This window comes from Lutjanus erythropterus, chromosome 20 (genome assembly GCF_056507025.1).
Source record: "Lutjanus erythropterus isolate fLutEry1 chromosome 20, fLutEry1.hap2, whole genome shotgun sequence".
NCBI lineage: Eukaryota > Metazoa > Chordata > Actinopteri > Lutjaniformes > Lutjanidae > Lutjanus > Lutjanus erythropterus.
In genome coordinates this window covers 17,338,627-17,359,925 of record NC_139336.1, presented here as the reverse complement: position 1 = coordinate 17,359,925, position 21,299 = coordinate 17,338,627, and the positions used below count along the sequence as shown (strand labels likewise).

At 36.5% G+C, this 21,299-nt stretch overlaps 2 protein-coding genes across 2 annotated transcripts; both read right to left on the bottom strand.

The window, feature by feature from the left end:
* Positions 1-1,045: 1,045 nt before the first annotated feature.
* Positions 1,046-2,547, bottom strand: LOC146308319 (liver-expressed antimicrobial peptide 2). Its single transcript, XM_084746106.1, has 3 exons — positions 2,274-2,547; positions 1,985-2,124; positions 1,046-1,658 (listed from the first exon to the last, which is right to left on the bottom strand). The coding sequence occupies exons 1-3, from the start codon at positions 2,337-2,339 to the stop codon at positions 1,625-1,627; spliced, it is 240 nt and encodes a 79-aa protein (XP_084602232.1). The 5' UTR covers positions 2,340-2,547; the 3' UTR covers positions 1,046-1,624.
* A 3,066-nt stretch (positions 2,548-5,613) lies between these two features.
* Positions 5,614-19,448, bottom strand: scarb2c (scavenger receptor class B, member 2c). The gene is made up of 12 exons (XM_084745937.1): positions 19,220-19,448; positions 17,691-17,848; positions 15,825-15,969; positions 15,274-15,465; positions 13,517-13,608; positions 12,405-12,524; positions 11,079-11,257; positions 10,839-10,957; positions 7,586-7,659; positions 7,155-7,206; positions 6,295-6,447; positions 5,614-5,922 (listed from the first exon to the last, which is right to left on the bottom strand). The coding sequence occupies exons 1-12, from the start codon at positions 19,340-19,342 to the stop codon at positions 5,884-5,886; spliced, it is 1,446 nt and encodes a 481-aa protein (XP_084602063.1). The 5' UTR covers positions 19,343-19,448; the 3' UTR covers positions 5,614-5,883.
* Between the last annotated feature and the right edge of the window lie 1,851 nt (positions 19,449-21,299).

The window sequence follows — 21,299 nt, the reverse complement described above, 5'->3', positions numbered from 1 at the left end:
AAATGTATAATATTTACCTCTGAAATGTAGTGGAGTTGAAGTTTAAAGTGGCATAAAATGGAAATAAAGTACAAGTACCAAAGTACAGTACTTTTATGTTTAATGTACTTGGTTACTTTCCAGCACTGATTAATTGTACTCATAAATTGCCCACGTCAATAATAAGCAATGTTGTCATAGAACTTACTGTATTCTTTGATATTTAAGTGCCCTGGAGACGTGATGCATTGCTTCAATAATTCTCAGTATTTTTGGAATGATTTTTATATTTATACTGTACTACAGTGTGTTTGGTCAAAACACAAAAGAGATGATGCATACTCATCTCACTAAAGCTGATTCAGCTCGCCCTCCAGTGGTCAAAGATGAGCAGTGCTCAGTTATTGATGCATCTGTTTCAAGTGGTTGAACAATATGTATCATGTGGCTGCCCCAGTTCTGTACTGCAGGAAGACTTTATGTATGAAGCCATAATCCACATGGTGGTAATGATGTCTGACAAGGGAAAGGCTGTCTGACAGCAAAGGGAAGCAGGAAAAATATTTTAAATATATATATCTTAAACTGATATTAACTTTTTTTTTGGTGAGCCTTTTTTAGGTGGCTAAAATACGTATTACTGCTGTCCCTGTCCATAGCAGCACATTGCTTAGCTTCCTACACAGGTTCTCCTGCTAATTCTCCGAACTGGGTCCGTGCTGACCACCATCCAGCTAATACACTGACTATACTATGGATTTGGACCTCACACAGCCCCACTTCAAAAAAAATCCAAACTATCCCTTTAAAAAATTTTAAAAAATCCCCAGCTCTTAATATAAATTTCAGGACCTTTTTACGCAGTAACTATTTCCAGTTTCCTTTTTCTTTTCAAAAGACATCGGTAATATTTATTTGAATATGAATATTTTTGGTATTTTGTTGTTTATAGCAAAAGCAGTGAAACAAAGCTCGTCCTACTATCAGTGAAGAATCAGGAATCACAGTATCACATGGCCTTGAAAAATAAATTCTCAATAAAAGAAATCCCAGTCATTTTAGAAAAAAAAAGTTTATCATCTTTTTCCATTGTACTGAAATAGTCAAAGACTATTCCACTGTGAGGAATATTTCATTTAGTTCTGAACTTGTCGACAAACAAATTTGGGCAATACAACCTCTTTAAAAAGCAGCATATTGAAATAAACATATGAATATTAACATTGTATATACAATATGTACAAATAAATATATAGAAATAACATGAACCAATAAACTCAAAGCATCTCACAAACTTTGTATGAATATTTATATTTTCTTATTAAAAAACATGTTCAGATTTATACAGCCTGTCTGATAACCTGCAAGTGTTTTAGACAAATTAAATCCTATAAAAAATCAATATCCCCAAGTTCATGTGAGCGCAGCGTTTATGGCTTTGTTTTGCTGCAATGCAGTGCCAGATCAGATTACTTTAACTGAATGCACAAAGCCTGATAAAGTGCAAGCAGGTCTTCAGTTCAAAAAGCCAGAATACCAGAGCAGTAATTTAATTCATGGTTAATTTTGAGCTTTGCGCTTCAGTCCATAAGGCAGACGTTTGTTTTGTTGTCATTGTGATGGAGTTATTGTGTGTATCTCATCTTCAGTTGGAGTTCCAGAAAGAACAGATATTTTTCCTGTAAAGATAAGGAGCAGATTTATTGCAGTGTCATTATATAATATAATAATATTTGACTTTGTCCATGCCATGCAAAATGCACATGGACAAAACGTCACACACCACACAAATACAGTACAAAGATACCACTGCTTCAAATGTGAAAACTATGAAAAGGAACATTATGTTTATGCATTAAAATTTGAAGGGATATATCTAGTTTCATATCAATGACTATTTAAAACATTTAAGAGTAACAGATTTTAATGTAAAAAACAATAAATTAGATGTATCCTCTAACTGTCTGTAAATAGAAGCTGAGTTTCCTGAGAAGCTCTACTGTACCTGCAGTATTTTGTGCCGCACTCTAAGTGGTCCCTGCAGCCGGCACCCACAGGCTTCATGCTGTTCCAACGCCACAAAAGTGACCGTTTGGTACGATGGATCAACCCATTCCAGTCTTCAAGCAAAGGCATCGAATTGACCTGTAAGGCAAATGTATATAAATATATATTATGTAGTATTAAAATCAATTTCCATCAAAAATCAAAAGCCTCAGTGTTCTCTGTTTGCATGAAAGCAGATTAAGCAAACTCTCAGGACATCAACAGTAAATGCAGGGATATTAAAGTACCTGAACGGCGCAGATCAGAGACAGAAAAACAGAGACGAGGATGATTCTTTCCTGAAGAGTCCTCATGCTGTTTGCAGATGAAGCTCAAGAGAGAAGCTGTTCTGTGACCAGGCTGGTGTGTCGTCCCATACCACTTGTATAAATGGCTTTAACTGGGTTGGGGAGGAGTTACACTGAGACAGATTTGAAAGATTAATTCTCCTATTTGCTGCTTTAATCACAGACAGGCTGAGGTTTGGCAGAGAAGCCGGTGTCAAGTCATAGCCAATGAGGCAAACTTCTCAACACAGCGGCACTTATCAGTTTTATAATGACAGCTGAAGTCAAAGTTTATCTGCGGGGAGACAAAGTACACTTTAACCCGGTAATTAAGGACAATTCCACGTCGGAGGTATCTAAATGAAACCTTAACATGTGTCATAGACAGGAGAAATGAATCCATCCACCCATTTACTACACCTCTGGATTCTCCAGTTCTTTCACCCATCAAAGGAACAGTTCACCCCAAAATTAAAAATACATATTGTTCCCCTGGCATGAGTTGAAGAATCTTAGAGATATCCATCGTATAGATGTCTGCCGTCTCTCTGATATTATGGGACTAAATGGCACTCTGCTTGCGGTGCTCAAAGTACAAAAAAATAAATTTGAAAAATTCAACACTTTCCAGAAATCATGACCGGTAACTTAAGATAATCCACACATCAATGTTATGAGCAGTATCATGTAGTAACTACTTTCTTCCTGTTAGAAAGAAAGTAGTTCCAGTACTGCAGAAAAATTGCTGTGGAGTTTTTCAAATGTTTTCTTTTGGCTCTTCGAGCACCACAGGACAAGTGCCATTTAGTCCTATTATACTGGAACTCGAACACTCTTCCAGGAGTCTCCATGGGTTCAGCAACCTTCCTCCACCCAGCCAAGAAATATGAAGAAAAAGAAATAAATCTCCATGTTAAACAACAACTTGTCATTTTTACATATATTATGGATTAACTAAGGAGTATTATTGGTGCTGGTAGACATGTCTTTCCAACTTTGGACAGAGAAGGGCTTTCCCTGTCTCCAGTCTTTATGCTAAGCTACGCTAACAATGTGCTAGATGTAGCTTCAGATGACAACTTAGAAACAAGAGAGTGGCACTGATAGTTTCATCTCATCTCATCTCTTGAACCTGTTCCATTCATGATTCTTGGAAACTTTGTGCTATCAAGCGATCCACATTTCTTTAAGTTTTGAGTTGAGCCGTTGTAATCAAGCATGTCCATGTTGCTGGAAAAGGCCTAAGAAAGTCTCTCAGCCTGAGTCTTTTTTTTTTTTGTGCACACTCTCAGAGCCGAAGAAAATGTGCAACTCATTGCTTAGCGACTGAGTGAGCGAGTTAACACACAAAGCACACACCACCTGAGCCGAAGAGCAGGAGAAACAGTGAGCCACAGTTTGGCATCAGGGCGGTGAACCTCTCAGAAACGTAAAGCTAAATTGGTGGATTACTCTGAAGAGTCAAGCCAAGATATATAGTGCTTTACGTGCTACTAGATCTCTTATACTATATATATACTTATACTTATCTGTTGAAATCATTACAGGGGCGAGTCTGTGTGGGTGTGTACAGTAGTAAGTGCAGGCATAATTAGAAAAGTTTCAACACCGACTTTCAACATCTGCTAATAATAAATATGTCACACCTCTCTAAAGGTGACCACGATGAGGCGATTCATGCTGTACTGGTGACCTCGACACAGAGGGAAAACGCAATGCAAATCATGATACAGGACTTTATCAAATAATTTTGCAATGGAGGAAATGTGATGGAGGAAACAGAAACACGCCTTCAAGCCAGTGTGAAGCAGGTTTATTGAAGTTGTAGTAAATGACAAGACCATGTGCAAATTGTTAGATATGACCTATTGAGAGTATGTAAACAGTGATTACATATTTACTATGTAGGAGTAGTAGTGTAAACAATTTTCTCTTTAATTTTATATATAAAACAAACCCAACAATAAAAAATTAACACAAGACTCCCTGTCAGAGATATGTGTGTAAAACAGTGGTTATTTAAACAGAAAAAAACCCATTATATTCTGAGTAGTGCGGGACAAGAAATCAATTACATTTTAATCAGTTGTAGCAAAAAGAAAAAACAATGTCCTTTCCCCTGAAAAAAGCATTAAACAAAGTCACAAAAACCTGGCAAAATGCTCTTTAGAAGTGTAGAATTTAACCATATAAATAATGACCTATTGCTAGTGGTTAAAAGGAAAAGCACAAATTTGTATTTGGTAAAATATTTATCAGTAGTGTCACTAGCATGCAGCTGTTCATACACTGATTTTAGCATAATATCAGCAGAAATTTAAAAACGTACATTCATGGCAAATTATTAGAATGAGGGGAAAGTAAAAATATATTTTACACCATCCTGAGACAAGACATCGTACCCCACATTAGGCAAAAACCTTCCCTTTACACTGCTGCTGCTGAAGTAATACTCTGGATGTTAATCCATGTAATTCTATTTACATGTATTATGGATTATGGCATTTCCAAAAAAAAGATCTGTTAAAGATTCAGTGTCCAGCAAACCCAAGAGACTTAAAAGAAAAGTTTGAACAAAAACTATCACATGTGATACACTGAAAACATCCAACTGCTTAGACTTCAGAACCTTCTTCTTGGAACAATATGTTTTTGGCTGAAGAAATTATATACATTATGCCAGCAGTTGTTCTGCACAGCTTGGCTTTGTCTTCACTTTGCTTATGCTTTGCGACAATACAAAAATGTGAAATGTTGATGTTAAAAAATTGTTAACAAGTTGAAACTTTCTGACCTACCTACTGACGGGTCGTGCTTAGATGGGAACCATAGACCTGTGAAATATCTTGTAAAAGTGATCATTTTAACCCAACCACGGCCATCGCCTAACCCTACCCAAGTGCTTTTTGTCCCTAAATCTAAACAGATCTTAATCAGAGTGTAAGAAAAAATGCATACAAATCTCACAAGCATTTCACAAATCTAGAGTTCCCTTTTAGACACAACTTTACTGATCCCTCAACAATTTAAAACCAGACCAGACTAAAACATGCTGACAGCATTTCTTCATCACTGTTTTGTGCAGTTCTGTAACTGTTCCTCTTCTGCACACACTCAGCAGCGAATTGACACAAAACATACGGGGCACGATCAAATAATGACACTTCGTTTTCTTCATTTAAATTCCAGGAGGTCTGAATTGTCTGGAGAGTCGACTATGAACCAATCAAATTATATTTGGCTGGTAATTTGAATTCACGTTTTTATTTCAAAATCCCATATTTACAAGTAAAAAGAAAAATATACTTAATTTAAGATTTAATTAAAAAATAGGAATTTTAGCATCATTACAGTGGACTTGAAAGGAAGATATTGACCCCAACGCAGTAACAAACAACACAGCCCTCTTCATCATCTTTCATAAAACCATTAGATAAAAAAAAAAGGGTTAAAAGGTGGAATTCTGGTTATTAATGGAAAATGTCACTTGCAGGTTAGATTGATTGAACTGTTGAATGCTGAATTACACTGAAAACATGGCCATCCTCCTCCTTTCACTTCCTGTCTGGTGCTATGATGAGAGCAGGGGCAGTCGCTCAGCAGCAGTGCTCTGAAAAATCAAACCAGACACAAATATGTTATGTTAAGACAGCGCTGAAAAATATGTCTACTAGTTGAACATTTGTAGGTAAATAATTAATTTTACACAATTAACATAAACGCTGGCCTTGTTAATTTGCCACTATAACACTGTCTCTGAAAAAAGTACAAACGACAGAAAATCATACTCAAAGTAAACAGACTGTCATTTGACAAAATATTAATAATGAATTATTAACAATTAAAAACAACACAGGAGCTTATTACTAGCATCTTTCATGTTTTTTGACATTTCATAAACTACACATCAACAAATTAATCTTTACAGAAAATAATTGTTAGTTGCAGCTGTAATGACAACACAAACTCATTAATGTCTCACCTCAGGGATCTTCTGTCGACACATCAGGAACATGAAGATTCCTCCCAGGATGATGCCGATACCAATCAGCATGAAGGGAATGTTCACGATGACATTCTGCTCCATAACAATCACCTGCAGCTTCATGGCTGACGTGTCGTCAATGACGACGCTCTGGGAAGATGGCAGGAGAGCAAGATCAGAGGTAGAGTTGAGCATAACGAACAAAAAGACGTCTATTATACATTATACTGTGCTATCCTGACATTTCACGTCTGTAATTTATTTGAAAGCTAAGAAGGCCAGAAGAGTTAGAATTTGATATACAACTCACTTGTGAAATTTAACTGCTACTGAATACTTTATGTTGAAATTAAAACTTCCACTGAATTTTAAACTGTCTATTTATTGCCAGATCTATGCAGACACATCAGCAATTAAATCCAGGTAAATTTTAAAGACCAAAACAAAACAAAAGTAATCTGTATATTGAAAAATGACTGGAACTCATTTTAATTCAGACTAAATAACACAGGTTGACCACCTCATGAACAAACCACTGTATAAGCCAATCTGCAACTTTAAACTGAACTTTAAAAACACACAAACATTACAATGTGGGCCAACTATTGTAATGTTTGAATAGCTGAATTCAGCAATGAGATGCATCATTTTGAAATAATGTTAAGATTGTCTGTGACATACTGTGTATGACACGTAATAAAAGTGTGACGCACAGATGGGCAAAATGTGAACAAGGTCAGTGAACCTATTTGTCCTTTGACTGTGGCCTGGATTTGAATTGCTGATAATCTGTGAGCCAACCAGTGTTCAGTGTAAATGACAAAATGGTGCATGTGTTTTTGTGGTTTTTTTTGTACCTCATTGAGATAAACCACAGGAAAGATCACTGTCCTCACGTTTCCTGTTTGACTGAAAGAAAAATACAATTCTTCACAATGTTTGAACAACTATCATAATGATGTATTTCATTGTCCTTATTAGCACATCAACAATCGTCGGTTTGTTTATCAATAAATGGGAAAGAGACATTCACAAAATGTGTAATTTCATCACTGTTGTTCCTTCAGATGCCATGGAGATGCATAACAAGTGAGCCTCAACCGTCCAAAAGTCCAGTCACAGTGATGATGGTGGCATGATTACTTTACAGTCATCTTACTGGCAACCCTCCCTAGACTCAGGCAGTCATCAGTCACCACGCCTTTATTAAAGCCAATATGGTGAAAATGTGGTTTATGGTAAAAGCATCTTCACTACTGATGACTGATGAAAGCAATGAGCCGATTACCTGAAGGTGGGAATTTTCTCCAAATAGACGTTGACCTGGAGCCGCTTTGCTGCTTGCAGGATGATTCCTGTTAGCTGCAAAACAGAATTAAACATTAAACACAGGGAACAAATGGTTCAAGAGAAACTTAAACAGAACTGACCTGTGTGCAAAACTGTATTCACACCTGTCGCTCTTGATGTATGAAAATTTATGCCTCAGTGACTACATTTATATTCATTCATTTATTCATTGTTGCAGGTCATGTAAACATATTTTGTTTGGACATTCTGAATTAGCCCTTATTTTGAATATAGCATTTTCCAATTAAGATATTAGGTTATATAAGGATATATTATTCTAATTTTAGGAGCATTCTTTGGACATGCAAGGCTGAGGTAGAGAGGCATGAACAAGAGAAAATACCACATTTCTGGTCAAGAGGGGGAAACACAACAACTTTTAAACACTATGAAAGACTTGGCAATGTGGCTGCAAAATCAATATGGTAAAAAAAAATCATACTGTGATTATTTTGACAGATATTGCACTATGATTCACAGTTTGATTTTTTTGCATCACATTAAAATCATGATAATGTGACATTTGTTTTAGTCTGTAGCAAAAAAAAAACATGTCTTCTTATATCTGGAGAACAAGACTTGCAGCCCACTGCATCTCTTTGTCAAATAATTGCCATATGGATATTGCACTTGGCCATTTTGCAATTACAGTAATATTTCAATAAATTGTGCCGCCCTACTTGGCAATCAACAGGTTGTTGGATATGCACAAATATCGCAATGCTGATCTTTTCAAGGTGGTTGAACACATGAAAGATGGAGGCTGTGTTCACCCATTCAAACAATGATGTCATTGTCTGTCGCGATATCACCAAGCCTTCTACCTTCATAACATTGAGATTTAAAAGATGTCTGGTGTATAATGTTCAAGACCTTTATGATGCTGTTTTCAATTAGTGTACTATATAGGGGTGGGGGGCAATAGATATATAGAATCATGATATTTTGTGTGGCAATAATTTGTCTGCTTGATAATCCCATGTTAATGCAACAGAAATGATTGAAGTGAGACTGAAAATTGATCTTATTAGAAAAAAAGATGTGGACATTTTCCATAATTTGCAGTCGATAAAAAGACAAGAAATCACAATATATTATTGCAGTAATCAATTGCAATAAATTTTTAAAACTGCAATAATAATATTGTCATGGGAACTCTGGTGATTCCCACCACTAGCACTGACACGCCAACCTACTCATGCTGCATACACCCCAGTGAATTTTTCAACAGAAATCTATCCACATACATCTTTATTGTAGGCGGCCCAAGTGAGAACCACAGCCCTAAATCTGTCAGTTTAGTTGGTTTGATCTACCCATGAAGATGTACAAAGTGCCACAAGCCAGTATTTATGACAGATGTCACAGGACTTTGACCAGTCCCAATAATCTGATGTAGGGGCACCGCGAAGATTATAGTTTAGGAAGAAGGATAAACAGATAAAACAGTAGCTTGTTTACTGGTTTCACCTCATGATGCCGCCTCCTTACTTGCTGGTGTTAATGAGGTGTACGTGACTAAGTATGAAAGTATACGTGTGACAGCTGCAGGCTGGGTTAGGAAAACAGGAAAAACCTCCTGAAATATTTCACCAACTTTGACACTGATGCATCACTATCCTTTTTTTTATTATGCTTATCTAACACTAAACTTCAGTTTACTACTGTAGATCCAAACTGTATCAGTGCAGAGCTCTAAAAATATACTGTAGCAAGAAGAAAGGAGTTAAATAAAGTCTTCATGCAGAGCAAGAACTGCATGGCTGCCAAGAATAGATACCAATCTGAGGAGAGACACAAACAGGAATCTGTCTTGCTCTGTTTATGTCTTTGTAGTCCATCTGCTTTCTTGCAGCAGTAAAATTAGTGTCTTATTCAGGACCAGAATAAAAAAAAACCCCAAGGGTTAATCACTATCTGCAATTTATTGGCTCCTATTTTTATAACTGTTCAAAAAATAAAAATACTGTCTTTCAGTATATATCAGATGTCCAGTGCCACATTCTGCTGCTAGAAATGTTTTTCAGTCTGCTTCCCCTTATCAAGGATTTACGGCAGGCTCAGACAAGTTATTACAGTATTACGCATGATAAGAGCTGTTAAAGCTTATCTTCGGTGACAGCTCCGTTCCATGCACCTCTGCTTTAATTTTTAACCACTGTTTAAAAAAAAAAAAGAAAAATACAGAAGCACTGCTTCATGGCTAACCATTGGCTAGCAGTCAGAAAAGCTGAGATAGTTCACCACCTAGCGGTAAAAACATGAATGAACATCAATGTTAGGTACTTATACATAGTCTGTGTATTACCTACAGTAGATGCATTTAGCACACCCCAAATTTAGAGAAGCAACAGGAGAATCATGTAGGAAGCTAAGCAACACACTGCTGTGGACAGGGCCAGCAACAAAACATATTTTGGCAACCTAAAAAAGGCCAACCTAAAAAGATCAATATCAATTAGGTGCATTCTATATTTACATCATTTTCACTGCTTTATTTTGCCATCAGAAATCCTCTTCTGATGGGAAATCAAAGTTATGATGCTCCTTAAATCACTCTTTCCCCATTACCACAGTAACATAATAATAACAGTAATTTTACCTCACAGAACAACAAAGTTGCATGTCTTCTGCTGCTTCTATTGGTTAGATTGTTTGTGTTATTGTGTGATTTCAGTGTTTTACAAGGTTTGTACAGATTCACCTAATATATTCTCACAATAACACAAACAGACTAGCAGATCAAGGCAGCATGTTTTGCAAGTTAAAATTACTGTTTTTTGGCAAAAGAGACTGGTGGCTTTGGAGATAGAAATATTTGGCTTATTTAACAGTGGTTTCCATGGGGGAAAAAAAGCTGCCTGACAGTAAGGTAGAGTGATACAACTATTCTAAATATAGTTCACACTTATAATAATATTGTTTTTCTTTTTTGGGTGGATTGTTTTTTAAGTGGCTAAAATACATTTTTTTGCTGATCCTGTCCACAGCATTACCTAGCTCACCAGTACTGTTGCTGCTAACTATGGATAAGTACCTCATATGACCCCACTTCAAAGAATACAAACCATCCCTTTAATCTAACTTTCTTTAAGGGACAAACAGAAATTATCATTTCAAGCAGAGTACTGTTGTCTGTCTTAAAAACATGTCTGGAGCAGAACTTTAAGAATTCAAGTTGAAATTCCTACCGGATTGATATCAATCGTAGTCTGGTGCTGCTCCTTTGTTGGCCTCATGCCAAAAACATCCTGAACAAATTTTTCGTCAGCCATGTAAAAGTGCGGTGAGGACATGATGATGGGAGCTCCTGAACACACAAGAGATTCAGACAGAATAAGAAGATCTGAGATTGCATTTCACGTTCTGAGAAACACTTGCCTACGTGACACTATGAAACATACAGATCAGCTGCTTATTGCGCTGCCCACCTTGTTTACATGCGCTGACGTTCAGCACGCCAGAGCCCAGGCAGTTTCCAGCAGGGACACAGAATCCTGCGTTGGCTGGGTTCACAGTCAGATTGGCAAACACCTTGCTGGGGGGGCTGAAGCGATACCCGGGGACCCTCTTTACCGTCACATCCTCCTCATATAGAGCGTATATAGACCTTGGAAACAGGGCCAGATGCTGGTTAATCTTTACAAGCACAAATAAATTCTGGAAAAAAAAAAAGAGGGAGTTTTGTATATGAGCTTTGTGGTAAGCTGATTTACAGAAAATCTGCACGGCACAAGCAGGTTTTCCAAGTAGTGTTTAAAAGGTTGTGCTGGTCTTTGACATGTTACTGCCTCATTAACCTTCTCACAACCTCAGTCAGCAGTTAGCTGACATGCATATGTTGCAGTCTCAGTTCTGATGAGTGAACAGTCAGACAGAGCTGATATCAGTTGTTTTCAGCACCTCTAAAGAGGTAGTAAGCTAACTGTGACCTCATTCAAGAAACCTACACTGACCAGCCAGGCTAAACTGGTACCCCTAATCTAATATCCAGACATGAATACTTCTTGGGGAAAGGCTTAGGAAGACTTTCTTAAGACGACTGAGTGGAGAGCCATTTCACTAGCCAAGCCAGGTGGATAAAACCAGAGAAAGAATGAATCAGCAAAAGAGGAAGCGGAGAACCTTAATTGAAATCAATCTCATGTTATTTATATTATTTGGACATCCGGTATCAGTCACCACAGTCCGGCTCAAGAGAAGGACAAAGAGGAGAGGACACAAAACTGCTGTGCAACTTCTCCAGACAAGCTACACCCAAGCTACACTCAAAATAAATAGAAGAGAAAATAAAAACAAAACCTACACTCATGTAAAGATCCAGTGTGTAAGATTTAAAGGGATTTATTGACAGTATATTGCAAAAAATCAGATAGAATATTGATAAATATGTTTTCATAGGTGTATAATCACCTGTAAATGAGAACTGTTGTGCTTTATTCACCTTATATTGAGCCATTTATATTTAGAGGCCACCATGTTGCACCACCATATTTCTACAGTAGTCCAGAACAGACAAACCAAACAAAGACTCTAGATAGCTGTACAGGGACACAACATTTGGAAGGGGAGGGTGAGGCAAGGGGTATACACTTAAAAAAGCCCAGGAGATGTGCATCCATGACACCTGACTTCTACTGTATGACATGTACACATTATGTACAATGATTTGGTGTATGCTCAGTTACATTTGTGGACATTAGTGTTCCACAGTCATGGTCCTTAGCTGTCTGCGAAACACTCTGCAGTCCACTCACCTGCACAGATCAGAGGAGAACATGTAGAGTGTCTCATTCTTAGTGATGACTGGATGGAAAGACGCACCATTGGTTCCATTGATCATATTGCACTCGTCAGACGTCCACCAATTCAGTGAGCTGCATGCATACGCACAAAAAATAATATTATTAATGTTTGAGGAGTTTCATGCATTTAGAATGACCTGAACCCAACAATTTAATAATTGCTCTCTGTTCCAGCTTAACTGAAGGACTACTAATCAAGGATAAAATAGTTTAGCATACTACAATGAGTTAAGTTAGTAAGTTATGAAACTGTCAATTAATTACCAATGCCTATATATGACTGAAACAAACAATAAAAACTAAACTAAAATGAGCAAAGCCACTCTAGAAACTGAAACTAGACTGAATACAAAACTGAAACTAAAAACAAAATAAAAACATAAATTAATGAAAAATACAGAACTGTAATACTTCTGTTGCTAACCAATTTGTTGGGCAAAAAAATGTGTTTTTTAAATGTTTTCCTTAGTGCAGTAGGTCATGACTGAAAATGCTTGTAGGTCAGTTACAGCTTGGCTAAAGCTGCTTTTGCTAAACAGCATTCCTTTGTGTGTTTAAGGAATAGTTTGAGTTTTTGTGCTAAGCTAAGCCAGCCATATCCTGGCGTTAGCTTTATATTTAACTGACAGATATGGGGATGGTATCGTCCTTCTCATCCAAATCTATGCAAAGAGCAAATTCGTGTGTATTTCCCAAAACATCAAACTATTCCTTAAAGTGCAGTGTCAGACACAACAGACACAACAGTGGAGTCTGAAACGATAAAGTTTTAAAGGAGAGACAAAGATGAAAGAAAATGTCTAAAGACAAAGGAGGATTAATATCAGTGTCTTTCCGACATGAACAGCTGTGATGAAAGACACATGGACAGCATCATATCAACAGGATGAAACTAGCTTTCATCACATTCCTGTCTTGTATTGATACAATCATGTGTTATCAATTCTCAACCATTAAAACTACATGTAATCAATTATACTCAAATTTTCTTTACAGAGCTACAGATAAATATCATTCAGCCATTGTCATTTATTGCTGGAGGAGAGTGGAGATCAGATAATTACCTTTCACCGTTCCACGTATCCACTCTAGCAAAGTCTTTGTAGTTTTGTGTGCCAGTGAAGAACACATATTCACCATCGTTGGAAGCATTGCTCTGTGAGGAAAAACAGGACTATTTTTAACAAACAGCTCTCACACTTGAAAGAGGAAAAAAACACAAGGGTTCACGGTGCCTCATAAAACACTTCCCCCTGCACTTCACACAATCTATTATCTTTGGAGCTTTAACAATCAAAAACAAATTATTTTGCTTTCCTGTTTAGTCATAGTCCATCGGCTGAGAATGGTTTTTCCCTCCACTCTGATCACACCAAACTGCCGCTTCATGTCACGATTTCCAATTTACATTGGGTTTTGGAAATGAATTTTAAAGTAAATGTAATAGCTATAATTTGTGGGAAATTAGGTTTCTAAGTGTTTCATTACCCCTCTTGCTTTTAGTGAGGAAGTGGATGGCTGGCTCCCAGCCCAGTCCAGGGGTAAAAGATTTCATGATGTTTTATAACAGTTCATGAAGCATCTCTTGCGTCTGTATCTATCATGTTTACGTACCAGCATTTGTTCTGCTAAAGGTTATGTCAAATGTTTAGCCAACAATTGAGGTTCTGCACCTCATCTGCTGACCACAGAGAAACTGTTCGACATTTTGGAAAATTATATTTATTCACTTTCTTGCCAAGAGTTAGGTGAGAAGATTGATGTCAGCTAGCTTAGCTTAGCATAAAGACGAGAATCAGGTGGAAAGAGGACGCCTGGGTAGGTGATAAAATCCACCTATTAGCACCTTGAAAACATACTTAGTTGTACTTAGTATAGTTTATACTGGGGTTGGGCAATATATTGATATTGCGACATGTGACTAGATATCGTCTTGAAGATATGACAGAAGTGTTGTCTTTTCCTGGTTTTAAAGGCTGCATTACAGGAAAGTTATGCAAGTTTCTGTTCTAGCTGTTCTGTTATTTGTCTTTACCCACTTAGCCATTATATGCACATTACTGATGATTACTGATCAGAAATCCCATTGTGTTATAATAATAGTGTCACAATGTCAATACTGAGGTAACTGATCAAAAATATTGTTATGAGGACAGCAACCAATGATTACTTTTCACTGTTATTTATTCTGTCAATTACTTTCTTAATTAATCGATTAGTTGTTTGGCCTATACCCACAGCCCAAGATGATTTTGTCCACAACCCAAACATATTCAGTTTAATGTCAGAGAAAAGAAAATATTCACATTTAAGAAACTGAAGTCAGAGAATTCTGACCTTTGACACTCAAATCAGTCAAACAATTATCAAAATAGTTGGCGATTAATTTAATAGTTGGCAACTAATCAATTAATTAGTGGAGCTCTTATTGTGATATTTGATTTTGTCTCAATCGCCCCTCAGTGTTTGGACATCACAAACGATCAATCAGAGGCAAATCAGCTGAAGAACTAGAGATATCCACCAGGTTAAACATCTGGACCTGTTTGTGAGCCCAAATGCAATATTAAGAAATTTGCTTTGACTGGCAATGACAGCAGCGACGATCTAAAGAAAATGAGATCGTAAGATACAGGGCGAGGGAAATACTAGGGGGAACACCTGCAACAGAAAAAAAAACAAAAAACCTGCAATCCAGTCTAATTAGACTCTTAACTTTCATTGAAATTATCTGATATCTTTAGATCTTTTTATGAATAGCCACACTCCCGTCTGTACAAGGTTCAGTATGTAGTAACGTATCCATTATATTAAATGAGACCTTATAGAAGAGTCCAAAAACGTCATCCAGCGTAGGTTCTACAAGTTTAAGTGCTTTGAGCAGGCCATCTTCATAACCCCACAGCAGCTCTCCCACTGTGCGGGTGACGAACAGGCCTTCATCTGTGCCCGACATGTAGGAGGAGATCAGATTGGCCGCGACAAAGTTGTCCTTGAATTTCTCCATGACCGTCTACCAGGACAAAGCAAGGAAGGGAACTTGTTAAGGACCACTTGTTGTGTAAACAATAAATGGCATAAGTTTCAAAAAGACTACTTAATAGAAGGAATCATTTACTTCAGTAACAAGTAACAAAAGAAGTATTTAAGACATTTTATTAGATTAAAACTATGAGATAACATGTACTGAACTGTGAAGTGTGCAGTTACACTACTGCATTATTGTGCCAGGTAAAGTTTATTTCAGTATTTTGCAGTCTAAACTGGGAAAAAGGACAAAACATGCATAAATATAATAACATCTACATTTTTTTTAGACAAGCCATTTAAAATAATACAGCTGTGACTCGATGTATGATTTTTGTGTCTCACCACTGCAGGGATGTTGACCGTTCTGATAAGATCACTCTCTGGACCTCGGGACATGTTACGCTGGAATATGTAAGTCTTAGTGTTGACAGCTGTTACTTTGGTGCCATTATCCTGGAAGTTCACTTCCTCCATTGGCCGGTACTCCCTGTGTACAAAAATACAACAACTAAGTTAAAGTTGAAGGAAGTTCATTGCTGATAGTTCTGTACTGAAAGTCATATATCTGGCTTAAATGTAGCACAATGCAGGAAGAAGGAGTTTCTATTTCCGTTTCTGACTCAATTTCACATGACTGTTAAAAGAAAACAAATCTTTGCGGTTGTTGAGCAATGGTGACAGCTACTGTGATGCACTCACTGGCAATCCAGAAAAATGAAAAACTTCCCCATATAAAGGTAACTCTCATCTGTTCCACACAGCTAATTATCATCTTTGTGCAACTTCAAATATATAAATGTGAAAGTTTAATAAACTGAGTGAAATGAGTAATAATGGCCTTTTCTGAACAGCTCAACGTGAGATCCCTAAAACTGCAAAAAAAAAAGTGATCAGAGTTTCAGAGGGGACAATAATGAAGCTCATTGCCAAAAAAGAAAGAAAGAAAAAAGAAAAGAAAACCATCTCAGGTGTGTGGTACCAAAGAATGTAACTGGCATTTCAAGTATTTGATTGGCAAATAAAAGTGCTGTACTACCATTATATTATTATAGAGCCGCTTTGGCACAGGAAAATGCGAGACTGACTGGAAGCTGTACAAAGCTACTGTGTCTGTCAGTGCAGAGAGTGGAGAGGCGAACAAGCTGCCTCAAGCTGGCCAGAGACAGGACCACATTAATATCTCTCTGCTTCTGTCTCTGCCAGCTGTCACTGTCATTTCTGAAAAGACAATTATTTAGTTATGGTAAAAACACGGATTTAAAATTATTTTTTAAAGTATTATATTTGGTCCTCTATTTACAGTAGGTACATTGTGGTATTGAAAAACAAAACAAAATACATAAAACATCTGAGGGAAAGCCTTTTCAAAATAAAAGAAACATATTTTGGAGTGCTATAAAGTCTCTGTGTGGCAGCTTTAGTGCTTTTATCAGCCTGAACAATTTCCCTACACGGTGCACTGTGATCACACTTATTATTAGGGATGTACCCAATATAGCATGATAAAAAAAAATTCTATGATACAATTTTTAACATGACATTAAAAAAAAATACAATCAGGACTGGAAAAACTGTCCTTTATCAAATAATAAATCTGATGTGTATAGCATCATCAGCTTTTTTGTTTGTTAAAAAAAGTTTTTCCTTTTAACCAAAAGTGCTCCTGCTTTCTTTCTTTAATAAAATAAAGTAAAAGTTAACTCTAAAAAAAAGTCTATTATTACTATTATGCAAACTTATATTTACTTGCTGTAATCCTTTCAACTCAGCAAATTCAGAGACAGGTGATTATTCTTTCAGGTGAAGAAGAATTTGTATTACATTTTATAAAACATTGCTTGTGCATGCTGTGCCTCCATGTGTGCCACTGTCCTGTGTATGTTTCTGTCTTTTTTGTCTTCTCTGTGTTTCAGTTAATCTGATCATCAGCTTTGTGGCACCTTTCTACCTTGAAGGATGACAGACTTTGTTTCCATTGTATGCAAACATGCACATTTGTTTAGCATTGTGCTCAGTAGTATAGCAGTCTGTTTTTGTTCTTGAATTATGTTCACAGTTTAGGAGGACACATCTTGAATTAAATGGTGTTTGTCTTTCTCTCCTTTAGATAAGTGTGGCTGCTTCGTTTTACTGTGAAATCTGCACTTCTGCTTTATACAATATGAATAGAGAAATAAGAATGAGGTGTTTCTCCTATTCCTCTCTCACCTGTATGTATATGGTCCAATCTCCACCACAGCAGGCCTGTCCCCATCCAGCACCTCCAGGGGATTTGTCAGATTAAAGAAGTAAAACTGCATGTAAATAGGGGCTGGAGGATTCTCCCAGGCCTCAAATGCCTCTGTGCCATTCTTCAAAACTACCTCCTATGGGGGACAAAGGGCAGTGGGTTACTTTGTCCTGCACAGTCAGGAGCAAATGCGTGACTTCAGACGAATGGACTGCTGCTGACTAAGCTGTCCTCACATCATATGACAATTGCACCATTGCTGCATAAACATGCTGCAACTGGTGAAATCAGCCTTAGGATTAGCTGTCACCATATGTCACAAGTGGTGGGGGGAAAGTACATTCTCTAAATTCTGAGGTGCTTATACTTTGATTTCCAATACTATCTACTTCTACTCCACTACACCTCAGAGAGAAATATTGTCTTTTTTTACTCCAATACATCTGACAGCAGAACAGTAGTTTAAATTAGCCCCACCATTCAGGTGGTGAACACATTATTGCATCACTAGTTATAATCCACTGATAAATATTTTATTATTCTGAAATGGGCCATCCTGCAAAGTGAGTACTTTAAGTTTTAAAATTTAAGTATTCTAATGCTACTTTTGAATGTTTACTTAAGTAAAAGCTGGCCAGAATAGACTTTAAAAAACAAACAAACTGAAAGCTATGCCAGTTATCCAGGTGATTTGACTGTGTAACATTACATAAAACAAAGAGTTTATGATAATAATGTTAATTCTAGTGGCATACAAAATGTTATAATAAATGACCAAGAAGAGCAGCAAATCCTTAACATTTAGGAAGCTGGAAGCAGAAAAATTATCAATTAACAAAATCGTTAAGAACTAATTTTCTTTTGATCAACTTATCAATTAATTAAATAATTGCAGCTCTATCTGTACATTACTGGGTAGATTAATAGTATATGTCTGGATTATATCATATAAGCATATCATATGTAAAAAGTAATTAGTAACTATCAGTGGAAAATAAATGTGGTGAAATAAACAATATTTGTCTCTGAAATACAGTGGAGGTGAAGTGTACAACTGCACAAAATGGAAATACTCAAGTTAAGTACAAGTATGTCAAAATTGTAACTTAAGAGCAGTACTTCAGTAAATGTACTGCAGTAATGTAGTTACTCTCCAACACTGCAAAATTCATAGTGTAAACTAACATAATAACAGTTATAAACAAGCTAAACTGACTAATAGTAGCTGTACTTGTCTGTGACAGTATTTACATAGTAAGTGAAACTAACTACATTCCTACATGTGAGTCATGTGTAAAATATTCAAGTTCGCTACAGACCTAAAGATGTTCAACAAACATTTTCACGATAAATCGAAACACGACAGACTCACTCGGGTTTTGTCAGATCAAGCTAGCTAACATCAGCTGCTACCAAAATATCTAGGTTTAGCTAAAGTTAGCTTATCGCGCGATTATCTGTCGTTAACGGCTGTTATAAAACCTGTTAGCCTAAATAAGATGCTTACCTTTGCAACCAGCGACTGTAGAAAATGTGGAAACACGTTAGACAAGACCAAAGCGATGCCCGAAATTAAAATAAGTATAGATAAAACTCCGGTGCTGTAAATGCAGCAGGATTTCAGTAGCATGATGAGACAGCAGACAGATATCTGACAGCAGCGACTTTCACTGACATTAGCCTGTGTTTATGTGTGTGGTCGTTTTGTTTTGATGGCCCAGGAACTTGCTCGACCGAGCAAAGACACACATCCGGAGTGAAACACCACCCCACGGACACCTTCCGCTTTCTTCGACAGCCGACAGCCCACCGGAGCATTCAGCCGTGACCAATACACTACAGTGCTATATTTAGAGCAGCAAATTAATACAAGATGTAGATAAAATGTGACAGTGCTCTAATATTCATCAGGCAAATAGAAGAAACTCTGTTCACGCTAACTAGTGTTGAAGCCTTGCTCGTACGGGAGATATCTCTCTCGTACAGTAAGACTCTTTGATTTTGGTCACATGACAGGAACGTCATTTACGAAACCTCGGCTGAACCCCAGCTTGTTTGTAGACCATTTTGTTTCAAATGTAGGTCATAAACAATTCAGATTAATATTATGCTATAATATACAACATAATATTGCAATATTAATATCATGTAAGCAGTCAGTTTACTTTTACAAATATGTATATCATTGGCATCTTGCTTTGTAATACATCAAGACAAATAAATGCGTCTCCCCACTCACCCTCGTCCCACCCCATTTACCTCTCTTCACACAGCGCCATCCAAAAACAAGATAAATACCAACAATAATATAACTAAGATTTAACAAACCAGGTAAGTAAATAATCTAAACAAATAATAATAATAATAAGGTCCTTCATCCCAACAGCTGTCAGACTCTTTAACACCAGCATGACCTACCATAGCACTGTTATGTGTTTGTTATATCACTATTCACTTATAACATCAGCATACAACTGATTTGCACCATTCTATGTCTCAGGGTGCATTTCATACTAATATCTATACATATTGTATTACCATATAACATAATATATCATCAATATTCATTTTTTTATACATACTGTTACCCCTCTATTACCAATTACCAATTACAATTACCCTGTGCAATATAATGTGTATTTACAATTTCTACTGTTAAATCATCTTCTGTGCAATATGTATTTTTCAATCTGTAAATCAATCTGTGAAATGTTTGCTGCTTGTATTCTGTGCAATCCAGTCTGATTCTCTGTGAAATTATCCTTTATGAGACAACACTAGTTACATTTTTTTCCATTTTATTTTTATTGTAGTGCTACAAACCATGTGTATTAAAACATATGTGCAATTATCCTTCACAGTTATATGTCCATATATTCATCCATATATTTTTATGTGTGAAACGTATTATATTCTTGAGTGTATCGTTTGCCACATTTAATACTTTATATTTTTAAAATCATTTTATATTAAATTATTTTATCTTTATTTGATAGGTAGTCTGTTATCATTCACCCCTGCCTGTACTTTTTGAGCTGATTCAACATATGAATTTCTACGGTGGGGGATGAATAAAGTTTAGCTTATCTTATCCTATAATTTTAAAATATATATTAAAAAAAACTTCAACAACTCGAATTTGATTAAATAGTCTATGGGAAATGTAAAATGTTTATTAAGTTTTCATTAATTACAAAAGAATACAAAAGAAGCTTTGCAGTATCCTGTAATATCCTTCACACTAATCCATCAAAATCACAGTTTTTTTTTTTAAAATGTAGGAATTTCTCCCATATTTTCTAAAAGGTATCAGCCCTGCCTTGATAGCAAGGGTTAATTTCTCTAAGGCAAGACATTGCCTTATCATTAGTTAGTTAGTTAGTAATTTTTTGGCCAAATGACTAAGAAGAAGTACTCTATGTGTAGAATATTTTCACAGCTTTACCCTGCTGTCAAACAGCCTTTTTCCAAAACAAAGTCCGGGGGCATGCCCATCACCATGTAATGCAAGTAATACACCCAGTATGGATAGTAGAATGCAACTTAATACAACTTAAGTTAAAAGAAAAAACCCTGAACTATCCCTT